Source organism: Lycorma delicatula, chromosome 4 (assembly GCF_047948215.1).
Source record: "Lycorma delicatula isolate Av1 chromosome 4, ASM4794821v1, whole genome shotgun sequence".
In the NCBI taxonomy this organism is placed as follows: Eukaryota; Metazoa; Arthropoda; class Insecta; order Hemiptera; family Fulgoridae; genus Lycorma; species Lycorma delicatula.
Genome location: NC_134458.1, coordinates 35,218,189 through 35,246,103, shown reverse-complemented (window position 1 = coordinate 35,246,103; position 27,915 = coordinate 35,218,189). Strand labels below are relative to the sequence as shown.

At 28.2% G+C, this 27,915-nt stretch overlaps 1 protein-coding gene across 4 annotated transcripts; it reads right to left on the bottom strand.

Annotated features, from left to right (window-relative positions):
• Positions 1-61: 61 nt before the first annotated feature.
• UbcE2H (ubiquitin conjugating enzyme E2H) lies at positions 62-27,835 on the bottom strand. Of its 4 annotated transcripts, none has more exons than XM_075362702.1 (5): positions 27,631-27,835; positions 21,430-21,506; positions 15,746-15,913; positions 12,555-12,683; positions 62-3,174 (listed from the first exon to the last, which is right to left on the bottom strand). In XM_075362702.1, exons 1-5 carry the CDS (start codon positions 27,681-27,683, stop codon positions 3,050-3,052), a joined length of 552 nt encoding a protein of 183 aa, XP_075218817.1. In that variant the 5' UTR covers positions 27,684-27,835; the 3' UTR covers positions 62-3,049. The 4 variants fall into 4 exon arrangements, with proteins under 4 accessions (XP_075218817.1, XP_075218818.1, XP_075218815.1 ...); XM_075362703.1 differs by lacking the exon at positions 27,631-27,835 and adding an exon at positions 27,194-27,225 and having other exon boundaries at positions 21,430-21,515; XM_075362700.1 differs by lacking the exon at positions 27,631-27,835 and adding an exon at positions 26,835-27,043 and having other exon boundaries at positions 21,430-21,515.
• Between the last annotated feature and the right edge of the window lie 80 nt (positions 27,836-27,915).

The following is a 27,915-nucleotide window of genomic DNA, read 5'->3' as shown; positions in this document are numbered from 1 at the left end:
ATTTACATGCATTGCTGTATAGAGTAAAGGAGTTGCTAACAAGTAAATTTTAACAACATAATCATGCCGAGTTATTTTGTACTTTTAAAATTTAGCATGATAAAACACCCTGTAATACATCTCACAACTGAAACCAAACAAGTTGGATAGTTCTTACACCAAATACAGTAAAAGATATAATACAAGCATACATATATGTACATGTATTTATAATGCATATATATATATATAAGAATTAATTATGTATTAGTTTGAACAAATGTATTTTTATTATACAGGTTTTAAACAAAAATTAAGAAGCTATGTATTAAAAAAAGGCTTACAGTGACCAGACCATATTATGTTATCATCAAAGTATAACTGCTACTCACAAACAAACAAACAAAATCTACATTTTTTATTAGAAAATGTTTCAGCTCAATTGGAAATATATCACAAACATTTTTTTTTTTAATAGTAAAACATTACAATAAATTAAGGATAAAAATTAAATTCACAATAGCCTAAGTAACCAGTTAACCTAGATTTGTACAAACAGGGTTCTACTCCATTAAGAAAAAATAATAAGTAATTTTTAATTTTAAAAAATTAAAATAAAAGAAATTTAAAACAAATTTTACTAAAAAAACATATACACTTTTAAAACAATAGTTAATAACAAGCAAATTTCAAAAATAAATAGTTTTATCCAAATATATTTTTAAAACAAATTTTTTTAATATAAGTAATTTTAATTAATGTTCAAGATTATAAATAAATTATTAATATTTGATGTACATTATTAATATTATGCAATTCTTAAAACTAAAACTAATTTCTCACTGCGCACTAAATTACAAATTAATGACAAAAAACTTTGCAGTAAAATATTAAGCAACAAAAATACTGTTTTTTTTTTGTTTTTTTATACATTTTTTTGTTTAAGAAAAACAACTTTGTTTTTCTAATTTTTTATAAGCAAAAATAATTTTACTTTCTATTTGTTAACTATACTTATAATTACATTACATTAACATGAATTTGGTGCATTTTGTTTATGTATAAACATATTAAGCAAAGCCAGTAAACACTGACACCGAGCAACATGGGTTGCAAAAAAATTGCCTAACAGCCATCAGGCAAAGTTAGAATAGCATAATCAATTCAGATTTAATCGGTCTTTCCTTCAAGCCTTTATGTTGTTTAATCAAACTGTTAGTGTACTCTTAAATGCTACATTTCTTGATTGCTGGATTACAATTTAACTAATGACATGATCTATAATGCATAACCATTTATCAATTTGAATAATATATTTTATTTAGAGATTCAGATTATACTTTAAATCTTAGTGAGAAAAATTATTACATTAAATAATTAATAAAAACAACTACTAAAGATAAATAATAATTTGTGAAAACACTATCAAATTAAATAAATGATTTTATTTTAATAAATTCTACTGAAATAATTGTGTTGCTACTCAATGAAAATGAATCTTTTCAATAATAGAACAAATCTGTATCCTATCTTGTTTGACAACAGGATACAGATATAACTGAAAATATCACACTCTGACACACAATCAAATAGTTGGGAATTTCAGAAAAGAAAGAAAAAAATTTATAAACTCTGAAGTACAAGCTTGATTTATATATTTGAAGTTAAACAACTAATTATTCATCATCTTGTGTTACTTTATTTGTCATTTTCTTAAATTGTGAAATACTGGTATTTCACAATTTTAGGTTTTTTTTTAAAATTTTAGTGTGCAACGTTAGCAATCATAATTTAATTTATTAAGATAAATTGAATTATAATTTAATTTAATTAAATTATCATTTTATTCATAAAATGTGAAAGAATGCAGCACAAAATTTTTAGATCAAGATCATTACCAGATTCCTGAATGGGCATAAAACTTAAGTCTTATCAAGAAACTGCACATCACAGTTCAACCAGACAGTATTAAGGGCACTCCATGAACCTAGAAAAGGTCAAGGAAAGTATTAAATCAATTTTTACTTATAATTTTGCCTTAAAATGCTTCAGCAACCCTAGGGGACGATGGTAGTTTAACTGAGCTTTACTGTTTACACATACATAAATACATACATACATACACACACACACACACATTTATATATATATAGTACATACTCCAGTACTAAAAGAAGAAGGAAACCATTTCGGGTCACTTTCAACTCATCAAAGGGTAATAAGGTTTCCTTCGCCACAGGCCATAATTCTTTACTAAATTGCATGTTATACACACACTTAAGAAGGCTTGTATGAAGAATTACTTCATACTTAGTGGAGGCACAAAAAGAAAAAACAATCAGACCTGAATTATACTATACAGACATATTATAGTTTACTTCAATTTTTTCCATTAAAATTCATACCAGAAAAATTAAATTTTATTTAATAATCTGGTATGATTTAACAAATATCACAAAACTGTTCTATATGGCCTGCAAGCCAGAATTTGCCTCCTTGCTCTACACTAATGTAACTGTACCGCTAATACAATCATCCTATAACCAACAGGAAAAAATCATTACTTCAACAATTATTAACTTAACTAATGACATAAAATAATCAACAATTCATTGTTATAATTAATTATAACTATATTATTTGAGCCATTCTTAAACAATTTGTAAAAGAATAAGAAACAAGTTAAAACTAATAACTGAAATACAATCGATACAACTTAATGATAGATTAATCTACAAAGATATTTGTAGAAAATAAAAATGATTATTGATAAACAATTTTTTAAAAATCTAACAAAATAAAAACAACATTAAACAAATATGAAATAATACTAGAAAAAAACCAACAATTAACATCAGAAAACAACTATGAAGAGAAATAAAAATGACTGAACCAACGAATTAATAGACCAACTGTCATAAATCATAACGCATGTAGATACCTCAACAGTGTTCTTTCACACAATGCATGAAATAGAAAAGTGTGAAAATATAGTTAAGAGGTGGGACATAATATGTACAGTACAGTATTGGAGTCCATCATCAGCATCATTGTCATCTGATGTCTGTTGTTATAACTCCATATCTTGCGCTTCATCTTCACTGAAATCTGACATAGATGATTCACTGTCAGAAGACACACCTTGCTGTTCCTGTTCTCTAAGTGCTTCCTCAGTCGCATACTTTCTTACATATTCTTAAAATAAAAAAATAAATATTATATAAATTTCAATTCACAATATTATTTTTAAAAAAAACAAAACACATGTCAATCTAAAAGATAAGAGAACCTCTCAGATATAAATAGAGTAGGAATTCCCTTTACCAAGCTTTATAACCACAGTTTCTCTTAACATTCTAATTCTGATCTAAAAATGTACATTGATAACTAAAGACAGAATGAGGTCAGAACCAGGCACTAGTAAGCTTATAATAGACACTACACACAGATTCACTCATAGGTTTTATAAAACATATAATATACAGCCCAGTGTTGCAATACCTAAACTGATTCATACAGTATTCTGGAAGAATCAGCATATCTTGTGTTCAAGATATCTATTTATTATATATCTTATCTTATCTTTAATAAGATTTGGTAATGTAAAATTAAGTAGAATGTTTAAGATTTTAAGAAAATAGAATTAAAATATAGGCTACTTATAATTTTTAGAAGAAATCGGTTAGTTATAATAAGAATAGATGTATGGAGAAGTATGGAATGAAGCATGTTACGACAGAAAAATGTGGATAGTTAAAAGAGAGGCTATTCTGGTATGGTATTACAGAAGAATTTAAAAAATTGGATAGGCTAATAGATTATTAAAAGAAGAAATTTTAAGAAGAGTTAGAGAATGAAGAAGGCAATAGGATTTTGTAAAAAGGAGGACAGACTTTATGGGATATTAACTAAGAAACTCGTTTTGATTTAACTAAATTAACTATTTGGTTCTGGAAGAAATTGTTGGTAATAAAAACAGTAAAGGATGAAAAAGATTAGGATGAATGAAACGGATAACTTAGATGTGGGATGTAAGAGGTATGCTGCTAAAAGACACAGAATAGAAAGGATTGAGGAAAATGCATTACACTAGTTAACACCTTTGCTGTCAAGTACACTACACAACTCTACTTAATCATTAAATTTTAACAATAAAATTTAATAATAATACAACCACCCAAAAAAAGAAGCTTTTCTATACTGCATACACTAATTCTTTTATTCATAACCTATAATTCTTACAGTAAGCATAATTCTTAAAGTATTTGTAAAACAAGTATAATTCTCTTACATAAACACTACTGTGTTATTAAAAAGACTACAATATTATTAGGCAAAATTCTGTCTAGTACCCAGTATCTAAGCCAACTACTTCTCCAAACATCTTAAATAAGACGTATCACATCTTAAATAAAGTCCTAACTGTCCATTAAACTATCAAAGGACCAAAGGAAACCTTTGTACCTTTTTTAATGTCAAAACAATTAGCTATAATTACAGGACAGAAGTATCATAAAAAAAATTACTTCAGAATGAAATCCTTTAACAATTAAGTCATACCAAACAATACCCACCCTTCAAGTTTATTCACCTTTTACCATAACACATGTAATGTTTACACAGATGTGCATCTCACTCTCTCTCTATCTGTGTGTGTGTGTGTGTGTGTGCGTGCATGTGTGCACATGCACACATGCATGTATACATACACACACAAACACACATAAAATTGTGTATGCATGCACACATGCATGCAGATACAAATGTAAATCCGTGTAAACAAAGTGTTATGGTAAAAAAATCTAGGAATATTTTACATACCTGTATCTACTATATTTTCGTGGGTGTATGTATGTATGTATATATGGGCATGTGTGTGTGTGTGTGTGTGTGTGTGTGTATATATATATATATAGATACACACACAGATACATAAAATATTCTGAGATCTTTGCAACAGTATTGAATGGGGAAGAACAAAGGAGTAAGTGAAAAACTCAATTTTATACGTACATAAATTGAAAATCTGACCATTCATGACCTAAACTCTTTCTAGAACTGTAAGGTAAATATCCATAAGGTATCATATTCTCATGTCATTACTAGGAAAAAAGGCAGGCTGTAGGCCCACTGTGAAAATGTTACATGGTTTATGTTTCATTACGCATGATTTGTTAAATGTTTTTGCCAATTGTAACTGAATAATGTTCATGGATTTGTTTCATTACACATGATTTTATTAAATGCTTTTACCAACTGCAATTAAATAATGTTCATGAATTTAGTATACTAACAACGAAAAAGCTTTACAACGAAAAGCTTCAAAATCCTGAACATTTTTAGCTATTTCTTGAGTTGTGATTTTTTAACACAGCTCTAACCCCAATGTTTTCCTTTTTATCCCCCAAACACAAATACAGTTTTAGATAAATCGTTAGTATCAAAAAGTATAAATCATTCAAATGAATGAATCATTTGAGAAGTATAAATTGTTTATGTGCTTCATTCAAAATAAAAATGTGACCACATACAGCAAACAAACCAACGCACCATGATTTTTTATCGGTTAGATACTAGCAAGAAGAGAAAAATGAGAAAAGGAGATGAATCTCCAGAAATATAAATCTAATTTTCCATTAATAAGTTCAGTTTTTCACAAAACAATGACAGTAAAAAATCTGAGAAATAATTTAAATAGTTAATATAAAATGTCAGAATAAATCTTTCCAAACACAAGGGAAATAGTCAGTAACCCTTGATCTCAAAATTTTGCTACTTAACTATATTAAGTAACAAGTACTCTTAATTAAACACAAGAACAAAAGTTTTTTTACCATACAGGTTCCTTCTAGTCAGATAAAAGGAAAGCTTTTCTCCTACTAGCAGCAATCAATAGTGTTTTCTATCAACAGATGGTCCAATATCTTTTAGTAACTGTCAACCAGTTTATAATTAAGCCAACTAACATTATCAGTTACAAATAAATATTGAACTATAACTGATAAACTGAAATATGAATCAGTAAGGAATTCACAAAACAACTAACTGTAACTTGACCATGAAATTAAATTACACAGAAGCTATTTTATATTCCAATCTGATAATTAACATCAGTCATCTTAGAACAAATAATGACTAAAAATGGCAGAGCACATCAAAATGTATCAAGAACAGCAAAATTCTGTGAATTGTATACAATTCCCAGCCGCACTTCTACTATAGCAAAACACACGAAGGGTCAATTCATGTCATCAACTTTTTGTTTTATTATTACATGAAAGCTACTGAATTAAACTGTAAATAAAACAAATCTTTTAAAATTTCTGAACATAACACTAAAATTAAAAATAAATTTCCTTTCTCTTTCTATTAATTAATAAAATTTAAATTAAAAAATTTGACCAATAAATGTAACATAATTATATGAATGCCTTTTATGTCCATAATATTACGGTCCTTGCTCAAAGCATTTATCCTACAATATTATAGACAAAAGTTTTTGCAAATGCATTCATTTCTGTGTTTTAAATAAATAATAAAGGTATAATAAAAACAAAGATAAAGTGTAAAACTATACTTCAATTAACCAGGTAGGTTCTACACATTTTTTAAAAAAGGTTTTCATAAAAACCAAGTGCAAATAATCATGAAAAATCTATTTAATCATTATTCTGTAATCAGCCTTAACGTTTTTGTGTTAATGTCTATTTACATAAACAGCAGTATCTGAAAAAATGTAAAGGAATACCTTTCATCATATACTACGAAATTTAAAACTAACATTAATGAAGTATATAGAAGAAAGCTAGAATAGTTTTACAATAGCTAGTTCTATTCTAGCAACAAGAAGAAAGCTACAACAGGTTTCTGGAATAAGCATTCCATAAACCTTCAGGAGGAAACAAAAAATTTTAAATGCAATTCTTATGAAGAGCATGTATTCTGAGAAAGAAAAGTGCAATATCCAGAATAAGATTTATCCGTGGATAATTTTAGTGCTGCATTTTTAGTAATAACTGATTAATTGAGAATAAGGCACATGAAATGGCTCATTCAAGCAGAATTCTGACAACCAGTTTTAGGCTAATATAGAATGTTCCATATTTCTGCTGAGATACAGTCCATTATTCAAGAAAGACAAAATATAATACAGATTATGAAAACTAGATAATCAAGTTTCCCCTAATTAATAATTAGATAAGAATATAAAATAATTACGATCACAAAATAAAACTATTATCCATTGTCCCAAAATCAGGAATTCAGACTAGAAGCCAGTTTACTGCCTTCTATCAATAATTATTACTGATAGAATTGAAGAAAAGTGGATCCCCTCTACCAATAAGGTCTCCCACGGACAAAAACAACGATAATTACGATCACAAAATAAAACTATTATCCATTGTCCCAAAATCAGGAATTCAGACTAGAAGCCAGTTTACTGCCTTCTATCAATAATTATTACTGATAGAATTGAAGAAAAGTGGATCCCCTCTACCAATAAGGTCTCCCACGGACAAAAACAACAAATATGTTTTTTTTTTATTGAAACTTTTGGATAAATGCCATTTTCTTAATTCACTTAAAGGACTATGTTAACAAACCTATAATAAACAAAATGAGAAATGAGATACATAATATAAATTTTTACATGATATATACATATTCATGAGATTATATCTACTCTATGAAAAAAGCTAAAAACCAAAATAATAATCTGAGAAAGAGCATAACTGATTCTAATTAAATTTTTAATTTTTCATTACTAAAAAATAATAAAATAAACACTCATGAATCAGAAAATAAGTTTTATTCAGAAAGAAACAATACATAAATCAATAAAAGTTATAGATCTTTAATCCTAGTTTTGGGAATCACTGTTTCATGTGACCCATTAATTAATTATTTTGATATCTGCAAGAGCAAATGGTTAGCTATAATGACTATAAATGGTTACTGTAATGACTATATTTCATATCAGTTTAATTCTTCTTTAACCATCTAAATGGTAGTATTTGTCAGATTTTGTTAGAAGATATTCCAAACTTTTATTCTATGTATACCAAACTAAGTGGTTTAATTGAAGAATTTCCCACATTCGACTGATATGAAAATAGCCTAGATTTTTATTAACAAAATTGGTTCCCAGCTGTGTTCAGTATTATGTTTAATGTTGTGTTTCTTTTTTGTAATATGAAAAAAGCAATAAGATAATATTATTAAGCAGTTATTTACTGATGAAAATTTTTGAAATTTTAATGACAATTTCTCATGAAACATAATGAAGAAACAACGAGTAATTTTCTGCAGCATTCATTCAAGAGTAATATTGAAGAAATAAAACTAATTTAATTTTTGTTCCAAATTGAGTTAATTTTTGTAACATCCCGAGCTTCAAAAACAATTAATTTCACAGTTAAAATTATAGAATATCCTTAATTATGAAAGTTCAGTTATAAGTAATATTAATTGCAAACATCTAAACAACAATGAACTGATTTTTTTCCAGAAACTAGCTTACATACGGACTTAAATTTTCTGTATCTTGAAATTTCAAAGTAAAATTCAAAATATTTGTAAAGTAATTGTAAGTTTTTTACTTACTGCCTAATTAAAAAACCAGGATACTAAGTAAATTCTTTCTAAATAATAATGATAATGAAAAAGAGATAAGAAGAATAGGGTTCCTTAGAAAACAATAGAATAAACAAGATTAGCCTTTTCTTTCTTTTTCTGTTTAGCCTTCGGAACCACCATAAGGTATTACTTCAGAGGATGAATGGGGGTGATATGTATGAATGTAAATGAAGTGTAGTCTTGAGCAGTCTCAGGTTGACAATTCCTGAGATGTGTGGTTAATTGAAATCCAACCACTAAAGAACACTGGTATCCAAGATATAGTATTCAAATCCGTACAAAATTAGCTGCCTTTACTGGGATTTGAATGCTGGAACCCTCGACTTTGAAATCAGCTAATTTGTAAAGATGCGTTCACCACTAGACCAACCCAAAGGGTAAACAAGATAGCCTAAATTAAGTAAATACAACAATAGATAAAATACACAAACAATTAATATAATTTAAGTCTATTAAAGGTGCTGCAGAATACAAAATGTGTAAAGATAAAATTAAAACTGCTTAACCTTTACATTGAATACCAATACTATATTGATTACAATATAGAGATCACTGTATAATGTAGAAACATACATAATACACAGGGTGTCCAGGCTTAAGGTATCCAAAAATAATAACCTATATTTAGAAAACCAGTCATCATCATAATCACTTAAACACATGGTTCAATCAAAGGAAATATCTCCAAGATTTGTTCTGTATACTCTCAAGGTCAGAGGAATATGCATGCGCAGACAAGCTGATTCACAATGCCATTGTAGTCAGTCAAAATGTTGAAGACCCCACAACAGAAGGGTCAATGCGTGCTTTGGGTAGAGTTTCAGTCAGTTACACATGTTCAATGGGATGCACAAACTGAATGGAATGTCAATCCTCTTACATCCAAGTCTATTCGTCAGTAGGATACAACTTTAACAGAGACTGGGAGCTTGGTTTCACAAACTGGAAACATCAAAAGTTTCAGTTAGTGAGCGAGACCGTGGAGGCTGTGTGATGCATTCACTGCCAGTCCTGGAAAGTCAATTAGGTGAGTTAGTTATGAACTGCAAATTCCTCATTCCACTGTTCACAACATTGTTCATAAAGTGGCTCCATTTGCAAGCATACAGTTGTAATTACTTCATCACATTAAACCAAATGATCACAGCCTATAATATCAGTTTGCTGCAGAGGTAATGCCGCCATGTCAAAAATAATCCTAATTATTTTGATACGTTGTTATTTACTGATGAGGTAACCTTTCATACATGTGGAAAAGTTAACAGACACAATTGTCAAAGTTGGGGTACTGAAAAACCCAAACAGTAATCGAAAATAAAAAGGACACACCAAAACTCAATGTCTAGTTAACTGTACAAAAATGGCGTCATTGGTCCGTATTTTTTTATGAAGCCCACTGTGACAGGACACACATACCTCAACATGCTTGAGAACTTTGCTGTTCCTCATATTCCTGCAAGCTTCTGTTTCCAACAAGATGGTGCTCTACCACACTTTCATTGAGATGTTACCATGTTCTTGAAAACATTTTCCCTGGATGTTGGATCGTATGAGGACGTCCAACTGCATGGCCCCTAGATCTCCAGATATCACTCTTTTGGACATTTTTGCTTAGGAATTTAATAAAAGTTGTGTGTACCAAAGAAAAGTTTGAAATTTGGAACATTTAACACAGAGAATTGTTGAAGCTGTTGGTCTAATAATGCTGCAGATGCTCCTAAACTCCTGGCAAGGTAGTTTAACTCCTGTACTCCTCCAAGGCAAAGGTTAACAATTGAACTTGACTAACCTATATTAAAACTTGGAGAGTTGCTGTATTTATCATAAAAAAAACTATTAAATTATATTACCTGTTTCTCTTAATATAAGTTTTTGCTTTTGGAACCATTAGCCCAGACACCCTGTATTTAAAAATATACCACTACACTGAGTACAATCTGTCACTTTCCATGGCAGATCTTTAAGATACTTCAATGCGCAGTTTCTCTTTTTACCAGTAACTGCATATTTTCAGCATTTAATATCTAATAATTATAAAAATAAATAAAAATTTGCAAAAAAAGTACACAAGATTTAACATATATTAAAATTTCAATGAGACCCATAGTTCAGGGTGATAATAGATAAGAAAGCCAATCTTGTAAGAGGACTATAACTGTAACACACATTAAGCATATTTAAGAGGTAGTTGAACTTGATTAAGTGCTCCTTAGCCGTACTTCACAACTTGCCCAATTTAATAACTTAATTAGAAATTCTTCTCCATAGTTGTATGTAACTCAAAACAAAATGGTAATGTACGATTGTACAATAAAAACACCCAATTTGGGCATAATTAGATTGACACTGACTGAAAAAATGAAAAGCAGAAAAAAAAAATTTCTCATGGATAATTGTCATATTTTAGGGACTTGCTTCAGAATATCCAATGACAGAAGAGTTTGTAATTTTCACTACTTTAAATAGTATGTTTACAGACAATTCATGCAGTATCTTTTATTTTACTTAAAAAAAAAAAAATGAGGCATATTCGTAAATTAAGGGCCATAAGTTTATATTTAAATATTAGCAGGCCTGAACACAGTTTCACACATTCAGGGCTATCTATCAGCTATTTATGAAGCCACTGCAGTAGTTGTTTTGACGTAGTAGTTGTTTGCCTGCCGGTGAATGCAGATCACAATGTCCACGACAATCGTTTCTCCCACCAGTTGTGAAGTGCATGCTGTAATTCGATTTTTGTGTGCAAAAGGATCTTCAGCTGTGAATCAGGAGTTGTGGCTAGTGTATGGATCTACAGTAATGAGTGAAGGAAAGGCTATACAATGGTATCAAGACTTTAAAGACGACAATGGTATCAAGACTATCATGACGAAGAACAGAGTGGCAGGCCCACTATTAAGACCAACAAAATTGTTGAACAAGTGAACCAAAAACTGCGATGTGATCGGTAATTGATGATTAGTGCTTTGGCTGATTTATTTCCACATGTTGGATACATCTCTATCTACATGATTGTCACAGAAAAACTCAGATGTCACAAATTATGTGCAAGGTGGATACTGAAAATGCTCAACACAAACACAAAGAGCAAAGAATGTGTAGTAGATAGGTGTTTTTGGACCACTATTGACAAGATGGAGATGATTTGTTTTCCACATTGTTACCGGTGATAAGACATGGATATCCTACACCAACACAGAACTGAAACAACAGTCAATGCAGTGGCACCATTCAAGTTCCCCAAAACCAAAAAAGGTTTAAGCAATCTTCATACTCCAGTCGAAAAATGTTGGCTACCATTTTTTGGGATGAAAAGGGCGTCAATTTTTTAGTTGAGTGTCATGGAACATGGATCAACAATTACAGCTGACATGTACTGCAAAACACTCACCAAACTGAGACAAAATCAACGACACAGGAAACTGTCGTCCAGCGTAATCCTCCTTCACGACAATGCGCATCCTCACACCGCTGCCTTAACCAAGAAGAACATTGAAGATTTTTGTTGGGAACTTTTTGACCACCGTCCATATAGTCCTGACCTTGCACCTAGTGACTACTTCCTCTTCTTACATTTAAAAAAGTGGCTTGGTGGACAATGGTTTGAAAACAACAAAAAACTCAAAACTGCCATTGTCAACTGGTTCAATTCCCAGGCAACTTCTATGCAGAGGGGTTAAATAAACTGGTGCAGCATTAAAAAAGTGCTTAGAACTGAATGGCGATTATGTGGTTAAGTGAAGTAGATATGTAGTAAACTAAAACTATAAATAAAAACCTTTTCTCACAAGTTAATTTTTTTTAATCACCAAACAGCCCTTACTTTATGAATATGCCTTGTAACTTTTATATGTATACTGCCATACAAAAATTGTAAGGACTTTAAACTACTACTAAGCACTTCATCCATACTCTTAAAACTGTAGAAAGCTTACCGTGCACTTTCTTTTTATACTCATCAGGTTTGTGTAAGTACATAGCAGCTGCATCACCATTAAGGGGATCGATTGGGTTAGGATATGTCAGTAACTGAGGCAAAAACGACTCAAAAATATTTGACAAATCTGAAATACAGAAAGAGTAGAATAGCATAAAAAATATTTTTTGAATAATTAGTATGAAAGCAAATAGTTTCTAAAAGCCATATACTATATCATTCTTTATTCAACCCAGTTATGACATCAAACTTTGGAAAAACTCATCTTATCAAAATATAAATAGAGCTCCTAAATGATACAAAATAAATACTAAATTGAGAAAAATGAATCTCCTACACAAATATCCAATTTAACAGTACAATTATTAGTACATCTGTAACAGAAGAACTCTGGGAAGGATGCATATGGCAAGTCATAGAACATTTCTGTTCTAAAGATCACCTAGGTGTATATCGTTAAAGCTGTTAAATTCATTAAAAGAAATACAAGAATTAATTATAAAGACTTTAATCCTTTCTCTCAAGAAAGGAACAATCACACAGAACATTCGCTTTGCAGTCACTTGTAAACAGATTGTTGTTATGTGGCTCCATATAAATACAGCAATTTTAACTACATGCTGTTTGTTTAAAATAATATGCAAGTATGACAAGTATATACTTATTTTGTTTAGAAAATAACAAATATTTATATACATAAGTAGCATCCACTATATGCATCACAATACTACCTGACTCTATTGAAAACTTTGTTATTTACAATAGGTAAGGCTATCACATATAACTTTTATTAAGTAATAAGACCAAAGAAGAGAATTTATTTTTTTACAACTAAGTTTTTAAAAATATTTTTCAAAATATACAAGTTATTGTAATACCCTGGCTGGTCATGTCTTATCACATTTGTGATAAGACATGACCAATAATACATGATTATATATTTATTACAAAATAGTTTTCTTATTTTTTTATATAAATTAACAAATCCTTTTAGGTCTAAAGAAATCTTCTGGAAAATTTATTCTGATTTAGACAAAAATGCTAAACTGATGTGACACAGTTTGTTTTTATACTAAAACAAATTCAAAGTTGATGAAAAATACATGAAATTGATACTATTAGGGATTGCTGGTTCTAGTGCTAAGAAAATCAGTTGATTTGAACCACTAATTCGTCGTAACTACAGAGCAACTCAAACAATCTAACAGTCATTTGAGACATTAAAAAAACTTACCCCGGCTTACCCTGAAAAACATGCTCTTTTCTTGAAATTGTCTTTATCCTGTTTAACCCTCAAACTGACAATCATCAATGAATGAATTAGTAACAATGATGCTCTATGAGATTGGCAAATGTTAAAACCAGATTTTCTACATTACATTTTAGTAATATAATTTCTGATATTTTTTCAAAAAAATCAAACTAACTGTTCATAAATTTAACAAATGTACTTTTTTTACATATTAGGTACACTTTTTACTTAAAATATGATTATCACAATTTTCCCAACAAGTATTTTTTATATCGAGGGTTTTTTCAGAACTAATTTTTAAACTGAATTTAGAAATAGTTTCTATTTTAAACAAAAATGTATGTTTTTTCACATAGAGTAATTTTTATAAATTAAACAGCATCAGTAATGATTCATGTATATATATATAGAATTTTTATATAAATGATCAAACATAATACATAATATTAATAATAACATTAGTATTACTGTATAATATTATTAATCAATATTAATAATATAATATCATTATAATATTCAAAGGACTGCTACTTAAAAAAAAAGCAATTTTATAATTGTATTTTGTTAACACCATATTAAAATTACCTTCTAAATTTTGCAGTTATTTTAATACATCGTATGGTGGACTTAAAATAAGAATATAATTTTTTACTATCAGGTGACAAAGCACCCTTGACAATTTGGAAAAACATATAGTTGCCAATTTGAGAGTCAAACAATTATAATTAGTTGAGCAATCCCTCGTTCAGCATATGATATAAGATGAAGGATAACAAATGAAAATCTCTTAATATAACAAAATACTTCAATATTGAAATTTTGAGCCAATGAAATTTCTTTTTTGAAAACTTTTTTATGTAAAACAATATTAAGCAACTGATTACAACTATATTAAAATAATACAGAAAAACTTGTTTTTACTATTTATTGTTAAAAAATGATTTGCAGAACCCATATTTTAAACAAAATTCATTATAGAACTGACCTTAATTTAACTTATCGACCTTAACTAAGATGTGGTCTTATCTTAATGCATTATTTCTTTTTATCTTCAAATTGTATTTAAATTACAAAAATAATAGTTAAAAAATAGTTAAATAATAGTTAGACAAAATAATCATAATAAATACTTAGTTAAAAAAACTCCTCAAGATACAAAAAAATTATGTTGGTAACCTGCAAACTAAGTTACTACAATATTATTAACAATATTAAATTAAAGAATTAAGCAATGAAACATTTACATCATGATCCTCTAAAAAATAAATCAGCAAAAATTAGCCACAAAACCTACATACTTCCATTATACCCAAAATGAATATTTTGATTAAAAGTAAAACCATTATTTCTCAAAACTTCTAAATCAAACTTTTTGAAATGGTTTGTATAATTCTGATAAAGTTATTATACATTTATTGTAATAAAAAACAATTTACCTATATACATTTAGCCTCTACATTAATTTAAATTTTAAAATTAAATTTCAAAAAAGTTTTCTATGGTTTTTATATTTTAATAAGCTCATTCTAATAAAAAATATATTAGAATATTAAATTTTTCATATATTTTTAAGTATCTTTTGGCCATTTATATAAAAATTACTGAAAAAACATCTAGTTGTTTAAGTGACTTCATGTTAATGAAATGTACTTTATACTAAAAACACCTATCAAAAGAAAAATACTAAAATCAGTCTAAAGTAACTGTTTAACCATTATACATGCACAGAGAAAGAAAGAGAGCGAGAGAGAGACTACACAACACTGAAGGATGGTTAGACATTTTTTTAAACTGACATTTTCAAAAGCATTATATATTTGGTGATCCCTTGATTACTAAATTTAACTCATGAATAATGACAACTTACAAGTTAAAATTTTTACTTGTGCTTAAAAAAGATAATAATATTAATTAAATGTTATTTACATAGTTATTACCATAAAGAGCAGTCCACGCTTGATTTATGACATCCAAGCAGACGGTTCCAGAAACTTCATCAATATTAGGATGGTAAACTTTATTCATAAATCCTATAGAGGGAGATTTGAAAGGATAATGTTCAGGTAGATGAACTCTTACTTTCCAAATTCCTCCCTCATATGGGGCTGAAACAAAACAATAAGCATTACTTCAAATTAATGTAGTATTCAGTAATTACAACACATTTCATGAAAGAATTTATAACAAAAACTAAAAACCGTTGTATGTATCTTTTATTAACAACATACAATCAATAATCTTTTTACTAATTAACATTTAAATAATACTTTGGTTAATAATGAATAGTTAATACTTACTGTTAAGGATAAACTTCAGTGTAGTCAGCACATTACTGATTCAGTGAGAAAGTTAAATACTGTAATTTTCATCTTTAATTCATCATCATATCCCAACAGTGCCCCTCAAAAATGTACCAACTATTATAAAGTAAGTTTTAATTTATTTGTCTACCCCATTATTGCCATTTACAGTTTAAAAACGTTTAATTATGGACTATTCTACAGTTGCTAACAGTGTTATGTTAAAATCTGTGGGATCTCAAAAATCAAATGGACATTACATACAAGTAAACATGGTACATAAGAAAATACTAATAGATCAGATCAACACTAAAACTGAAAATAGTGTAAGTTTGATAAAGACAAACACATACACACACACACACACACACATCAATTTAAAAATAATCTATAAAAAAATAAGTGTAATCAGATTATCATATGTGATAATATAATAAATAACAACTTCAATATAATATTGTACTTTTTATTTCATTAAAATTTAATAACAGTATACCAAACTAATGATATTTGAAAAAAAAATCCGTTTATAAAATTATTTGTTTAAAAAAAAGCAACTGTATTTTATCATAATGATTCAAACAACTAAACACGTAATTAATTATACAATGACAAAAGTTGGTTAGTGTACACTTTGTATCTATGTGGATATGTATGTAACAAATATTATCCACACTCAACCTGATAGGGAGAAAAAAAGAATTAGTACAAATTTCAAAAGATAATACATAGGACAAATTAATCATACTAATGATAAAAATAATAATTGTTACTAAAATAATAAATTGTTTCTGAAATATTGTGCTACAAAATATGCTAATCAAAGATCAATGCCAAATATAGAATAAGGCATTTTGCCAGAATACGTATTCAATACGCAAATATAAAAATAAGTAATATTTGACAAATACTACTTCAGAATAATAATATAATCATAATAACAATTAACACAAATAGATTTAAAGATATTATTGTAATAAATAGATAATAATAATAATAATAAATATGAATTTAATTTTCTAACATGTTTATTAGAAATACAACTAATTTATATAATTTTTTTAAAAAGAACAATAATAAACCAAATTATTATATAGAAAAGGTAGAACAAATTTTAAATAACACAACAGAACAAACTGTTTCCTTTAAGTAATGAAACACCTGTTACATTTTTTTTATTTGACTTCTTTTGAGCATTATAAAATACATACAAAACCACGTAACATTATACAATTTTCTTACATGACATAAACTGTGATTTTGTTATGAACCTAGCCAAATAAAAGAATTTGACTATTAATTTGTATAATACTCATATTCCTAGTCTCCAGATACCTTACAAAACTGTGATAAGTCAGCAGGCTCTGCAGATGCATCCCTTGATAGTGTGGCAAGTGTACATTGAATCTCTAGATCACCAAGAAAAACTAGGTTTCAAACATAAGCAACAGATTGGAAACAATATCACTGTACAACAATAATATCGATAAAATATGTTAAAAATCATATTAATTCTGAAGCAGTTAAATATTTTGAGATAGATAAATATATTAAGTAGCAATCAATTAATCTGTACTGTATGCTTTAGATGGGGAAAAATAATATCTTACTACCACACAACCTTGGTCTATAGGACCATAGAGTACTGTCCACAGAGCAATAGTGAGATACAAAACTGCCTCAGGGTATATATTATATATACCCTAGGCAAATATTATACTTACATAATACACATAAGTACATTTTTAGAAAACTAACATAATAAACACAATGAAAGCTAGAATACCTTGAAACAACTCTTCTCAAGATAATACAAATTTAAACTGCCAGATAATAAGAGAATAAAGATAATTTAAGTATAAAAAGTTAAAACGAAACTAATAAATTAACCCTGTAATACTACGTAAACCTGACAAGAAATGCTTGTTAGGCTGACAAGAAAATTACTTGACACAGAATCCCCATTGATCATGATCAGGACCGTACCAAGACATTGGCAACAGGACATTTTCTACTGTTGCAAAAATCTGACGGATGCTCAGAACATAAAGCAAACCTTTCTTGTGACGAAAAATACAATATAAACAATACATTTATTAAAGGTTTTGTTCAAAGCTTAGACATAAAAGGAGTCATGTTTTACCATTAATTTGGAATGAATTTTATTTTGTACAAAAAACAATTTGGCATTATGTGGGACCAGTGATAATATTAATGAAGATAATTGTGGAATATTTTTAAATCTCATAAAATTTGTGAGTGAATTTGAAATCACCTTGAAAAATGCACTGGATTCCAATACTAAACATTGTAATAACTATCTATCACCAAAAATTCAAAATGAACTTATAAATCTTTTAGCTTCAAAGGTATGCAGCGGAATAATAAAAGAAATTTAGCAACGAAAATATTATAGTATAATTTTAGATAGTACCCCACATATTTCACACAAAGATCAACTAACAGAAGTCATACGATACGTTAAGTATTCCAATGGGGAAATATATAGTGGAAAAAAGATTCACAGATTTTATAAACATGACAAAGAAAACTGGAGAAGGAATTGCAACTGGAATTAAGAAAAACTGATCAAAAGGAGTTACTAATCAAAAATATTCATTGGCAGGACTATGACAACAGAAGAAATATGTTTTAACCAGGAAATGAAATTAGTTTCATCATAAATGGAAGAAAAAGGAAATCTATTGTTGGCAGCATACCCAGAAATAGATAAAAATAAGTTCACAAATGAACTGAAATATTTTAAATACCAAATAAAAAATTTATTGGAAAATAAAGATCTGAGCACTATTTATCATATGTATATTTTGAATATACTGAGTGAACAGGATTAAGAAGAACCATATTCAAGTATTGTACAAACTATATGCATATTTCTGATGATGCCATAACAATATCCATGGCGAAAGAAGTTTTAACAAATTAAGAATAATCAAAAATTATTTGATCTGCAAGTGATCATGATCGTACTTCAGATTTAAGCCGTTAGTTAATAGAATATAAATTAGTGAGTGAATTGAAATTAGGTAATATCATTAATAATTCTGCTAATTCAATAATGAGAATAAAGCTATAGATACATTTTTTATTTAAATTAGTACCACGAATATATGTTATGTAATATTGTAAATTTATATTTTACATTTTTATTGTTTAAAAAAAAAACTTAATTTTGCACAATTTAATTTTATTGCAATAAATATTTTTCATAATAAAATTATTTCTTTAATTATGTTTTTGCCATTTTTTTCTATGTATACAATTAAAATATCCTGAGTTGGCACTTTCCATGATAATATGACCACCACATTTATGATAATACACAATAATATATTTTCAACCAATCATACCAATATTTTTTATGTATAATATTAAGTCAAGTGTTATATTTTTGAATATTTTTTACAAGTTAATCATAGTGAAAAAATTGACATTCAATGATACAACATAGATTATTTGTGAACAATCTCAGTACTTTTCCATCAATGTAAAAATGTTTATATAACTCCAAACACTAAAAGTCATGAAACATTTACATTAAACTTTATACCAAAATGTTTTTTTAGAACAATACAGTTATTATTTAAAAATATTATTCTAGAAAAAAGTAATCATAAAAAAATACAGAGAATACAAAAAAAGCTTTTAATCACAGATAATCAAACTTTGGCCAAAAAATCTGAATATTTTTACACAACTTTTTAATGTATTTTTATTTTTAATGAAAATCTGTGAAGAAAACATGCATTAATTAGTTGTCAGGCAGTAAAAAACTACCAGAATAAAGGAATTGGCTGATTGATTGAACACGAAACAAGAGGCCTGTCGCTGCCTAGTACATGCCTTGCTCACTAATACAACTTTTTATGTAACGTAAGTCCTTATGCATATGGTGTCACTATCCCTCCAATCACCAATAAAGAAATGACTGCCCCGCCAGCTACCAGAATATGCCAGAATGGTGCAAGGAATTGAATACACCAACCCACCTCAGATTATACTAGTCCTTGGAAAAAAGAATAAAGAGTATGAAAATGGAAGGGGAAATAGAACGTATGCATTGGTATACCTCCATATAAATAAATAGTTACAAAAGAATTAGATTTCAAGCAGTTTAAAAATGGAACAACTAAGAAATAACCAACCAGAATAAATAAACTTCTTTGCATAAAAACAATAAAACATGAAATTATACCATATAAAACTGAATGCAGCGCCTTAGGTCACATTCTAGTAACAGTGTTATACCTTACTCACAACTTTGCGCCTTCAAAGTGTTTATCTACATTCCAAATTTACAAGCTTATAGTGCATATTGGGTATAATATGTACACTAATTTTATAAGCTCATTTCAGGCATTTTCTTTTAATAATGGCTTAAAATGAGGTGGAGGTAATTTTTTCTACCCACTGTAATGGCCAGTATTAAAGTACACTTTATTATTTTGTCACCAATAAATTATACATTCAAAATGTATCTTTTTACAACAATAGCAGCTAACAAAAATAATTCTGGCTCACAGAAGAAAAATATTACCATTTCAGAAAATGCGAAGCTATTTCACATTTCATTTTAATAGAAGATAAATGAAATCAAAATATTTAAGTGCCATAATCCATCTGAGGAAGATACAATAAATATAGTTTTCTTCCATATATTTTATTACTTTCAATTCAAACTTAACTATAAAAAACCAAGATCCATCAGCATATATTTTATAAATCAATAATGTAAATTTATTTCGTATACTGTAAGATGCACAACCGGTTTTGAAGTATTTTTAAACATAAGCTCTATGTGTTAACAAAATATCATTCCACAAAAATATTTTTAATATTCACTTAAAGACTGCAGAACTTGAGCAATACATAGAATGGTGGAGAAGTAGCTAACTTCATCCTGGATAAGATGATACACTAAAATCCTTATAACCTAATGATTCTACAATGCCATGAACATCTCAGGAGATAACATCCTGAAAATCAAAGGATGTATAGTAACAATAGATATCAATGTCCAAAACCACATTTAATAGATCAAAATGTTAAACAATGTTGGCCATAATTTCACTGCATGCTGTAATCATGAAGCCATTGATCATAGAACTGACACAACTTAGAATTAATTAATTTTTTTTTAAATAATAAAAATAGAAAAAAAAAACAGAAAACTAATTCATACACATTTCAAGTTCAGGGAACTTGATTAAAATAAAAAAAATTAACTCTTAACATGTAAGTCTAAACACCAAAGGTGGTCAAAAGCTATAAATAAGTTATTAATTAATAGTTATACTCACTTCCTCGAGGTCCATAGAATTTAACACAGAATTCATTTAATCCACCAAGAATTGTAACTTCATGTTTGCTCTCAATACTTTTACAACTGTTAAGAAAATTATATTTCTAAAATGATACATCAAATTAACAAACACTTTAACTATAAAATTTTTATAAAACCTCTATTATCTGCAAATATTAAAATGGGAAGAATGAAATTCTTCCCATTTACACAGTATATATTTGACCTTAAAAAAAATCAGCCTGGTAATAATTTAAATGACAAATTTTGAATATATTGCATTTCTGAAATGTTACGGGCATTTACATGAATATTATTCCTTATAATTGTACTCTTAATAATAATCTTTTATACAACAATAAACCACTCTATACAATAACACTATTTTGTAAGACTAAATAAGCTTCATGGATTAATAAGCAAAATTTATAGAATGGAGAAATCCCTAAAATTCTTAAAAGGGGGTAACTGTTACCAAACTAAAGAAATTGGGAGCAGATAAATGTGAAAACTATCAGACAAACAACTTATATCATAAGCAGACTATCTTACAGACAAACAGAATCAGGTAACAGTGGCAACAGTAGAAGATGAAAGAATGATAAGAGCAGAAAGAAGCAAGAGCAGGATGTAGTCAGATCCTGTTGCTTTCCTACTTACATATAGAACAACCAATACAGGCACTGAAGGATAAATTAGAGATTGCATTAACTATCTGAAGAGAAAGGATAAATTATCTGAGGTCTGCTGTTGATTACGTTATTATTTTGTAGAAACACAAAATAAGTATGAAGTTGTACTGAATAGCATGGATTTACTGCTTGCAGAGAAATTCAATCTGAAAGTAAATAGGAATAAAACAAAGGAAATGAAATATTATAGAAAGGAAGGTAATGAGGAATTTAATGTTAAGATAAAGGAACACAATATACCAGAAATGGGAGGATTTGTTATTTAAATAGTAAAATTACAAAGAAAGCCTGAAATAATGCAGACTGATATAATCAAGGAAAGCCTCCATTCAAAAACAAATGATATTATCAATCTAATATAGATCTAAGAATTAGAAAAGAATTCTTGAAAATATCTGTCTGGAATAATTAGTGCTTTATGATAGTGAAATATGGACTTAGGAAAAATAGAAAGATTAGGTGAAGACTAGGTGGGTCAATAAAATTTTTAATGAATACAAGTACATGAGAAGAGAAATTTATATTATAATTTATAATTTTTTAAAATGAAGAACTAGGTTGATAGACCATACATTAAATAGTTAAAAACATAGCTAAAACTTTCAACAAATAAACCAAAGGAATGAAAAAATACAAAAGAAAAATTACTGTACAAAATCATATGCCATGGTTCAATTTTGCAGCCTACAACAATTAAAATTGTATTGTAATACTGTGTTTTCAACAATGCGGATCAACCCAGCAACAGTCCCAATGAAATGATAATATAATTTTTTTTCCTTGGGTACAGAATATTTTAACCATGTTAATACTAGTTTATACTACATATTTCTCCCCTGCTGAGTCGAAGCAGTTTATAATGCAATATTCCACATGATAAAGTTACACACAGAACCAAAGGAAAAACAGAATATTAGAACACTACTGTTTCAAAGAAGCAGGATATAAAAATATCACTGGTATCAAAGATGCAAAGGAGTTCTACCTAAAGACTGTTTATATGCTCATTATTTATTTATTAGAGAATTCAAATAGAACACATCACAAGTTATAATTATACATCACACATTAAACAACACATGCATTTTAAAATTGTGACAAGTAACAACACTAATATAAAAAATAAAACATAAAATCAATAACAGACTTAAAAGCAATTTGACAAGTCATTTTCACTTATTTATCACATTAGAATTTAACAATACAAGATTTTAAAAGGAAACAACAGTTTAACAGTCAACTGTACTGGTCTCTCAGGTCTTAAGATTAAGATCAAATCTCATTCTCAAGATTCTCATCTATCCTATTTATTCAAAATAACATCAGGAACTACAAAACAGATTTGAAAATTTCCTTAATTTTTTAAAAGATTAGTACTTCTCAAGCAACAAACATTACACATTAATTACATTATGTCACTTCCTCCCCCCTCCCCAAAAAAAAATTTTGCCTCTTTTTGCAACCCAGGACAATAAGATTTATAATGCTTAAATAAAATTAAATTATGATCATAAGGAAACCATTGGTCACAGATCACAGAACAGAAATCCATACAACTCTGGAATCTGATTGTTCATTTTTCAGAATCCAGGAAAGAGTCGTCACCAAATCTGATATGGGTGCAAACTCCCAAATCTCCCTTAATATTGGCAAAAGCTCAAATAATGCAAAACCAAAATGTTCTTTTAAACAAAAAATATTTTCACAGAGAAATAAGAAATCATGTTAAATAGATTCAAGCTACCTTGCTCTTTCAGTCTTCTAACCCTCTATTGACAAAAACTGGATTATTACAATATTTTAAGCATTCTTAGAAAAAAAAGTGTACAAATTCTAGAAGAAACTAAAAAGCAGTGGTGCTGGTTTAAGACTAATTACAGCCCCAGGCACCATGACCCCCTTTCTGGCCTTCCTTCATTTTATAAAAATAAATATAGTGATATTTGTACTATTCTTTTTCAAAATATACTGTACCTTTAGATAAACCTTAATAACCATTTTGGTAGTATACACTTAATGAAATAAAAACATTCCAAGCCCTTTTGCCAACTCAGCCCTCTAACCCCTGTCCCTCTCAATCTACAAAAATAATTTACAGTAAATCACACCGTTTCAACCATTCTAAAAAAAAGCATTTTGCTTGTATTACTCAGTAAAGCTATAAATAATATCACAAAGTTTGAGCATCCTTGCATCTTCAGTAACCATCATTCTTATAGCCTCCTTTAATTAAAAAAAAAAAAAAAACTAAAAAATTCCAATAATCAGATCATCTTTTCAGAGTTATGCTTCTGGGGACCAGTGAAAATTCAACAATGAAGTTTGAGTCTACTTGCCAACCCAGTAACAACATCAAGATACCTTCATTAACAAAAATTTTGGGTTTATGAACACAAACATTTAATAAAATATTCAAACTTCTTTCCTTTTTGTTATCAAAACACATTCTTACTTCAAGGGTGTGTAAAAACTCAATGCTGCATACCCTTAGCAAAATGGAGTAGAAAGTTTTCTTTTACTCTCTCAGAATTCATTTAGCAAAAATTTCATAGAAAAAAATTAAAAGGGCAAATTATACAAAAACTATTATAGAAAATATTTTTGATCATTTGGAACAACAAATCTCCTACAAAAATGTTAAAATTGATGAATTACTATGATTAATTAAATTAGATAACTGAAATTAATAAAATATTCAAAGAAAAATGTTATATCTGTTTAGTCTTATTAAATTTTTAACATGAATTATAATCACTGCATCTACGAATAAGTAATACGCTGATAATATGTAACAGCCACTAATTAACTTTATAAACAAGATCAATAACTGTCCATAATTTAATCACAGCCTTGAATAAATAAAATACTAGTTCTATTTCTAAATGTTATTAATAATAGAATTGCAACAAAACCAGTAAGAGATGATTTTCTTCCAGGTTGATTATCACCTAGCAATCACATTAGCACATCATAAATAAGGATTTTTTCCTGACTAAACATTTTAATATTATCTTTCATTCTTTCAAGGTGAATGGGTGAGTGTTTGCTTACACGGATGGTTAAAGAACATTCCTTTATTTGCTTGCTGTGATAAGCAATTGTGACAATTCACATAAAAAATATCATCTTATATTTCAAATAAATTTTAACACTTAAAGAAATATAGTTATCACTTAAAAACTAATAAAAAATGTTTGTTTGAATATCAGAAATTTAAATCCAGTATTTAATCCGAATTTTAATAATACTACAAATTTTAAGAAATCTGAAATTAATATAAGAAATTCAATGCTCAAGAGGTAAAAATATAATTATTTAATTTAAAGGATAAGTAATGTCACCACACCATCAACTACTATCTTTGAAGCAGGGACTAGTTTTCTCAACTGAAGTAATAGAATGGTGTAAAAGAAGTAAAAAAGTCAGAAACTATAAAAATTATAATCTTATACAGTATATAAATCCACATTTAACTGATTAGTGCAGCAATTAAAATGGCTGAATTGACAGGAGTTTTTACACTTGCTAAAACAAGAATATTTAACTAATACCCAATGTAATGCTCAATCCAACTTTACTCAACACCCCATACCAACATACCAAACATACAGACATAATCACATATTCAGAAACCCTTAAAACTTTGACATTATTATTTAAAGAGAATTCTGCTTCAGAATTTTGTTCTCTTTTTAAAAAGATATAGATATTTGTATTACAACTAATTTTCCTACACAGGAGGAAGTTTAAACTCCTCAGTTTTTTACATTACACCTTTCTCTTTTATCCCTCCACACTACCATGCCAAGATTTGTGTCATACAGTTTTCAGTGACATCTGAATCCATGCATTGAAGATATTAAACAACCGCAAAAACATTGCCATTCACATTCGGAAGTAACAAGATTTTATTTTAGTTCAGCTACAGGGATTTTTATCATAAAGTAGTTCATTTAATTTTTTAAAAATGAATCACAAGAATAAGATTTCTGTAAAACATAATCCATCTATAAGACCATCATCCGTCCCTGTAAGACCAAGCTAGCAGTACTAAAACTAGTCCTAAAATTAACATGCCACAGTATTACAAACTGTTCTGGAAAATTAAAATAGATATAAAAAATAATTATAACAGCAGAGGACCAGAAAGCATACATCCATTAGACAGATATTAAAAGAAATAAAATGTTTATGCTCTGCTTTTCAAACTAAATTAAATTTTAAAGACCGTAATAACAAAAAAAAAGGTAGTAAAAAATACATGGCATTTTACTAATGCTCATTTAGCTGAACTAAATAAAAGAATGTAGAATATCAACAGAAACATATTTTAATAGGAAACCAATAAAAATAAATCAAACACACCTAAATGTGACAGAAAATATTATGTTAATTTAATATTAGAATAAAAGAAAGCAATATATACTAAAATCTAAAGAATTTGTTATTAAGATGGTAATATTACAAAGGATTATAATCACCATTTTACAATATTTATTCTCCATAACTGATAGACAAAAATTCAGAACCTTACAGAGTAAAGCTTAGAAATTGATCATTGTAATGTATATTAATCAGCACAATGAACTCACTGCAACTTCCTCAACACACTAAATTAAACCAGGTTGTTAAAAATTAAACTGCATAATTAAAGCTACCACTTATAAGTAATATCCATCTATACTCTGTCATAATTTAAGTGTATTTTTACCCTTTTTCTTGATATATGCTCAAACAAATATTTTGCAAACTGTAAAATGGTGAAAATATTATTTTTAAAAAATAGATTAAGCATAAAACAGAAAATTCAGGAGTAAAGATATTAAAGCTCAAAATACAATTTTTAAGGTAAACAAATATCTCAAAATAATTTTGGAGACTGATTACAGCACTAAAATTTAACATTTCAATACTAATTCTTATAAATAAATAGTATTTAATTAAATAAATCAAGGAGGTAATGATTGTTCAACCAAAGCAATAAAAGTTATAGTGAACATCAAGGAATAACAATAAAATATATTTTTTAAATTAAAATGTCTACAATATAAAGATCAAAGTTTAATCTACCAAAAACTGCAATACATTTATCATAAACAGAGAATCACAGTAATCTTCATTAACATATTCATACATACAAGTTCAAAATGAAGTCATTAAAAGTCAACTTTTAATGCGTAATTTTGAAGTTAAAATAATGCTGCTTTGTTAAAATATATATATATATGTATGTATCAGTGAACCTCCCATCAGTAGGGATCAAGGCTACACGATTTATTGAAAATTCCATCTTATCACAAAGAATTATTTATGATTACGTTTAATATATAATGAGCTAATACAAAAATGCATATATAATAATAGATTAAGGGAGAAAGTAAATTATAATGGCCAAATTGTACAAAACAATAGTACGCGAACCAGCACTTGTCAAAACAAAGAACAGCTGATCGTTCCCTTCTTTGTCCTCACGTCACTATCTTATTCAGCTGACCAACAAAGGATACAGTTTTATAACATCTGTGTCCATACGTCGTTTTCCAGCACTAGGAGAAGACATTATTATTTCCTGGGTCCAAGACCCAAATATCTACCTTAATATTCAAATTAGACACTACCATTCACTTCAAATATGCACTACGACTTATCCGTCTGCAGATGTTCGAACGAACCATCAACCAGTACAGTCAACGACAACAATCCCCACTACTTTCAGCAAAAGTACAGGCAAAGGCCAAAACAACAAAAATAAGTTTATTACGTCTTTTGTACAACTGTAACAATAGATCAAA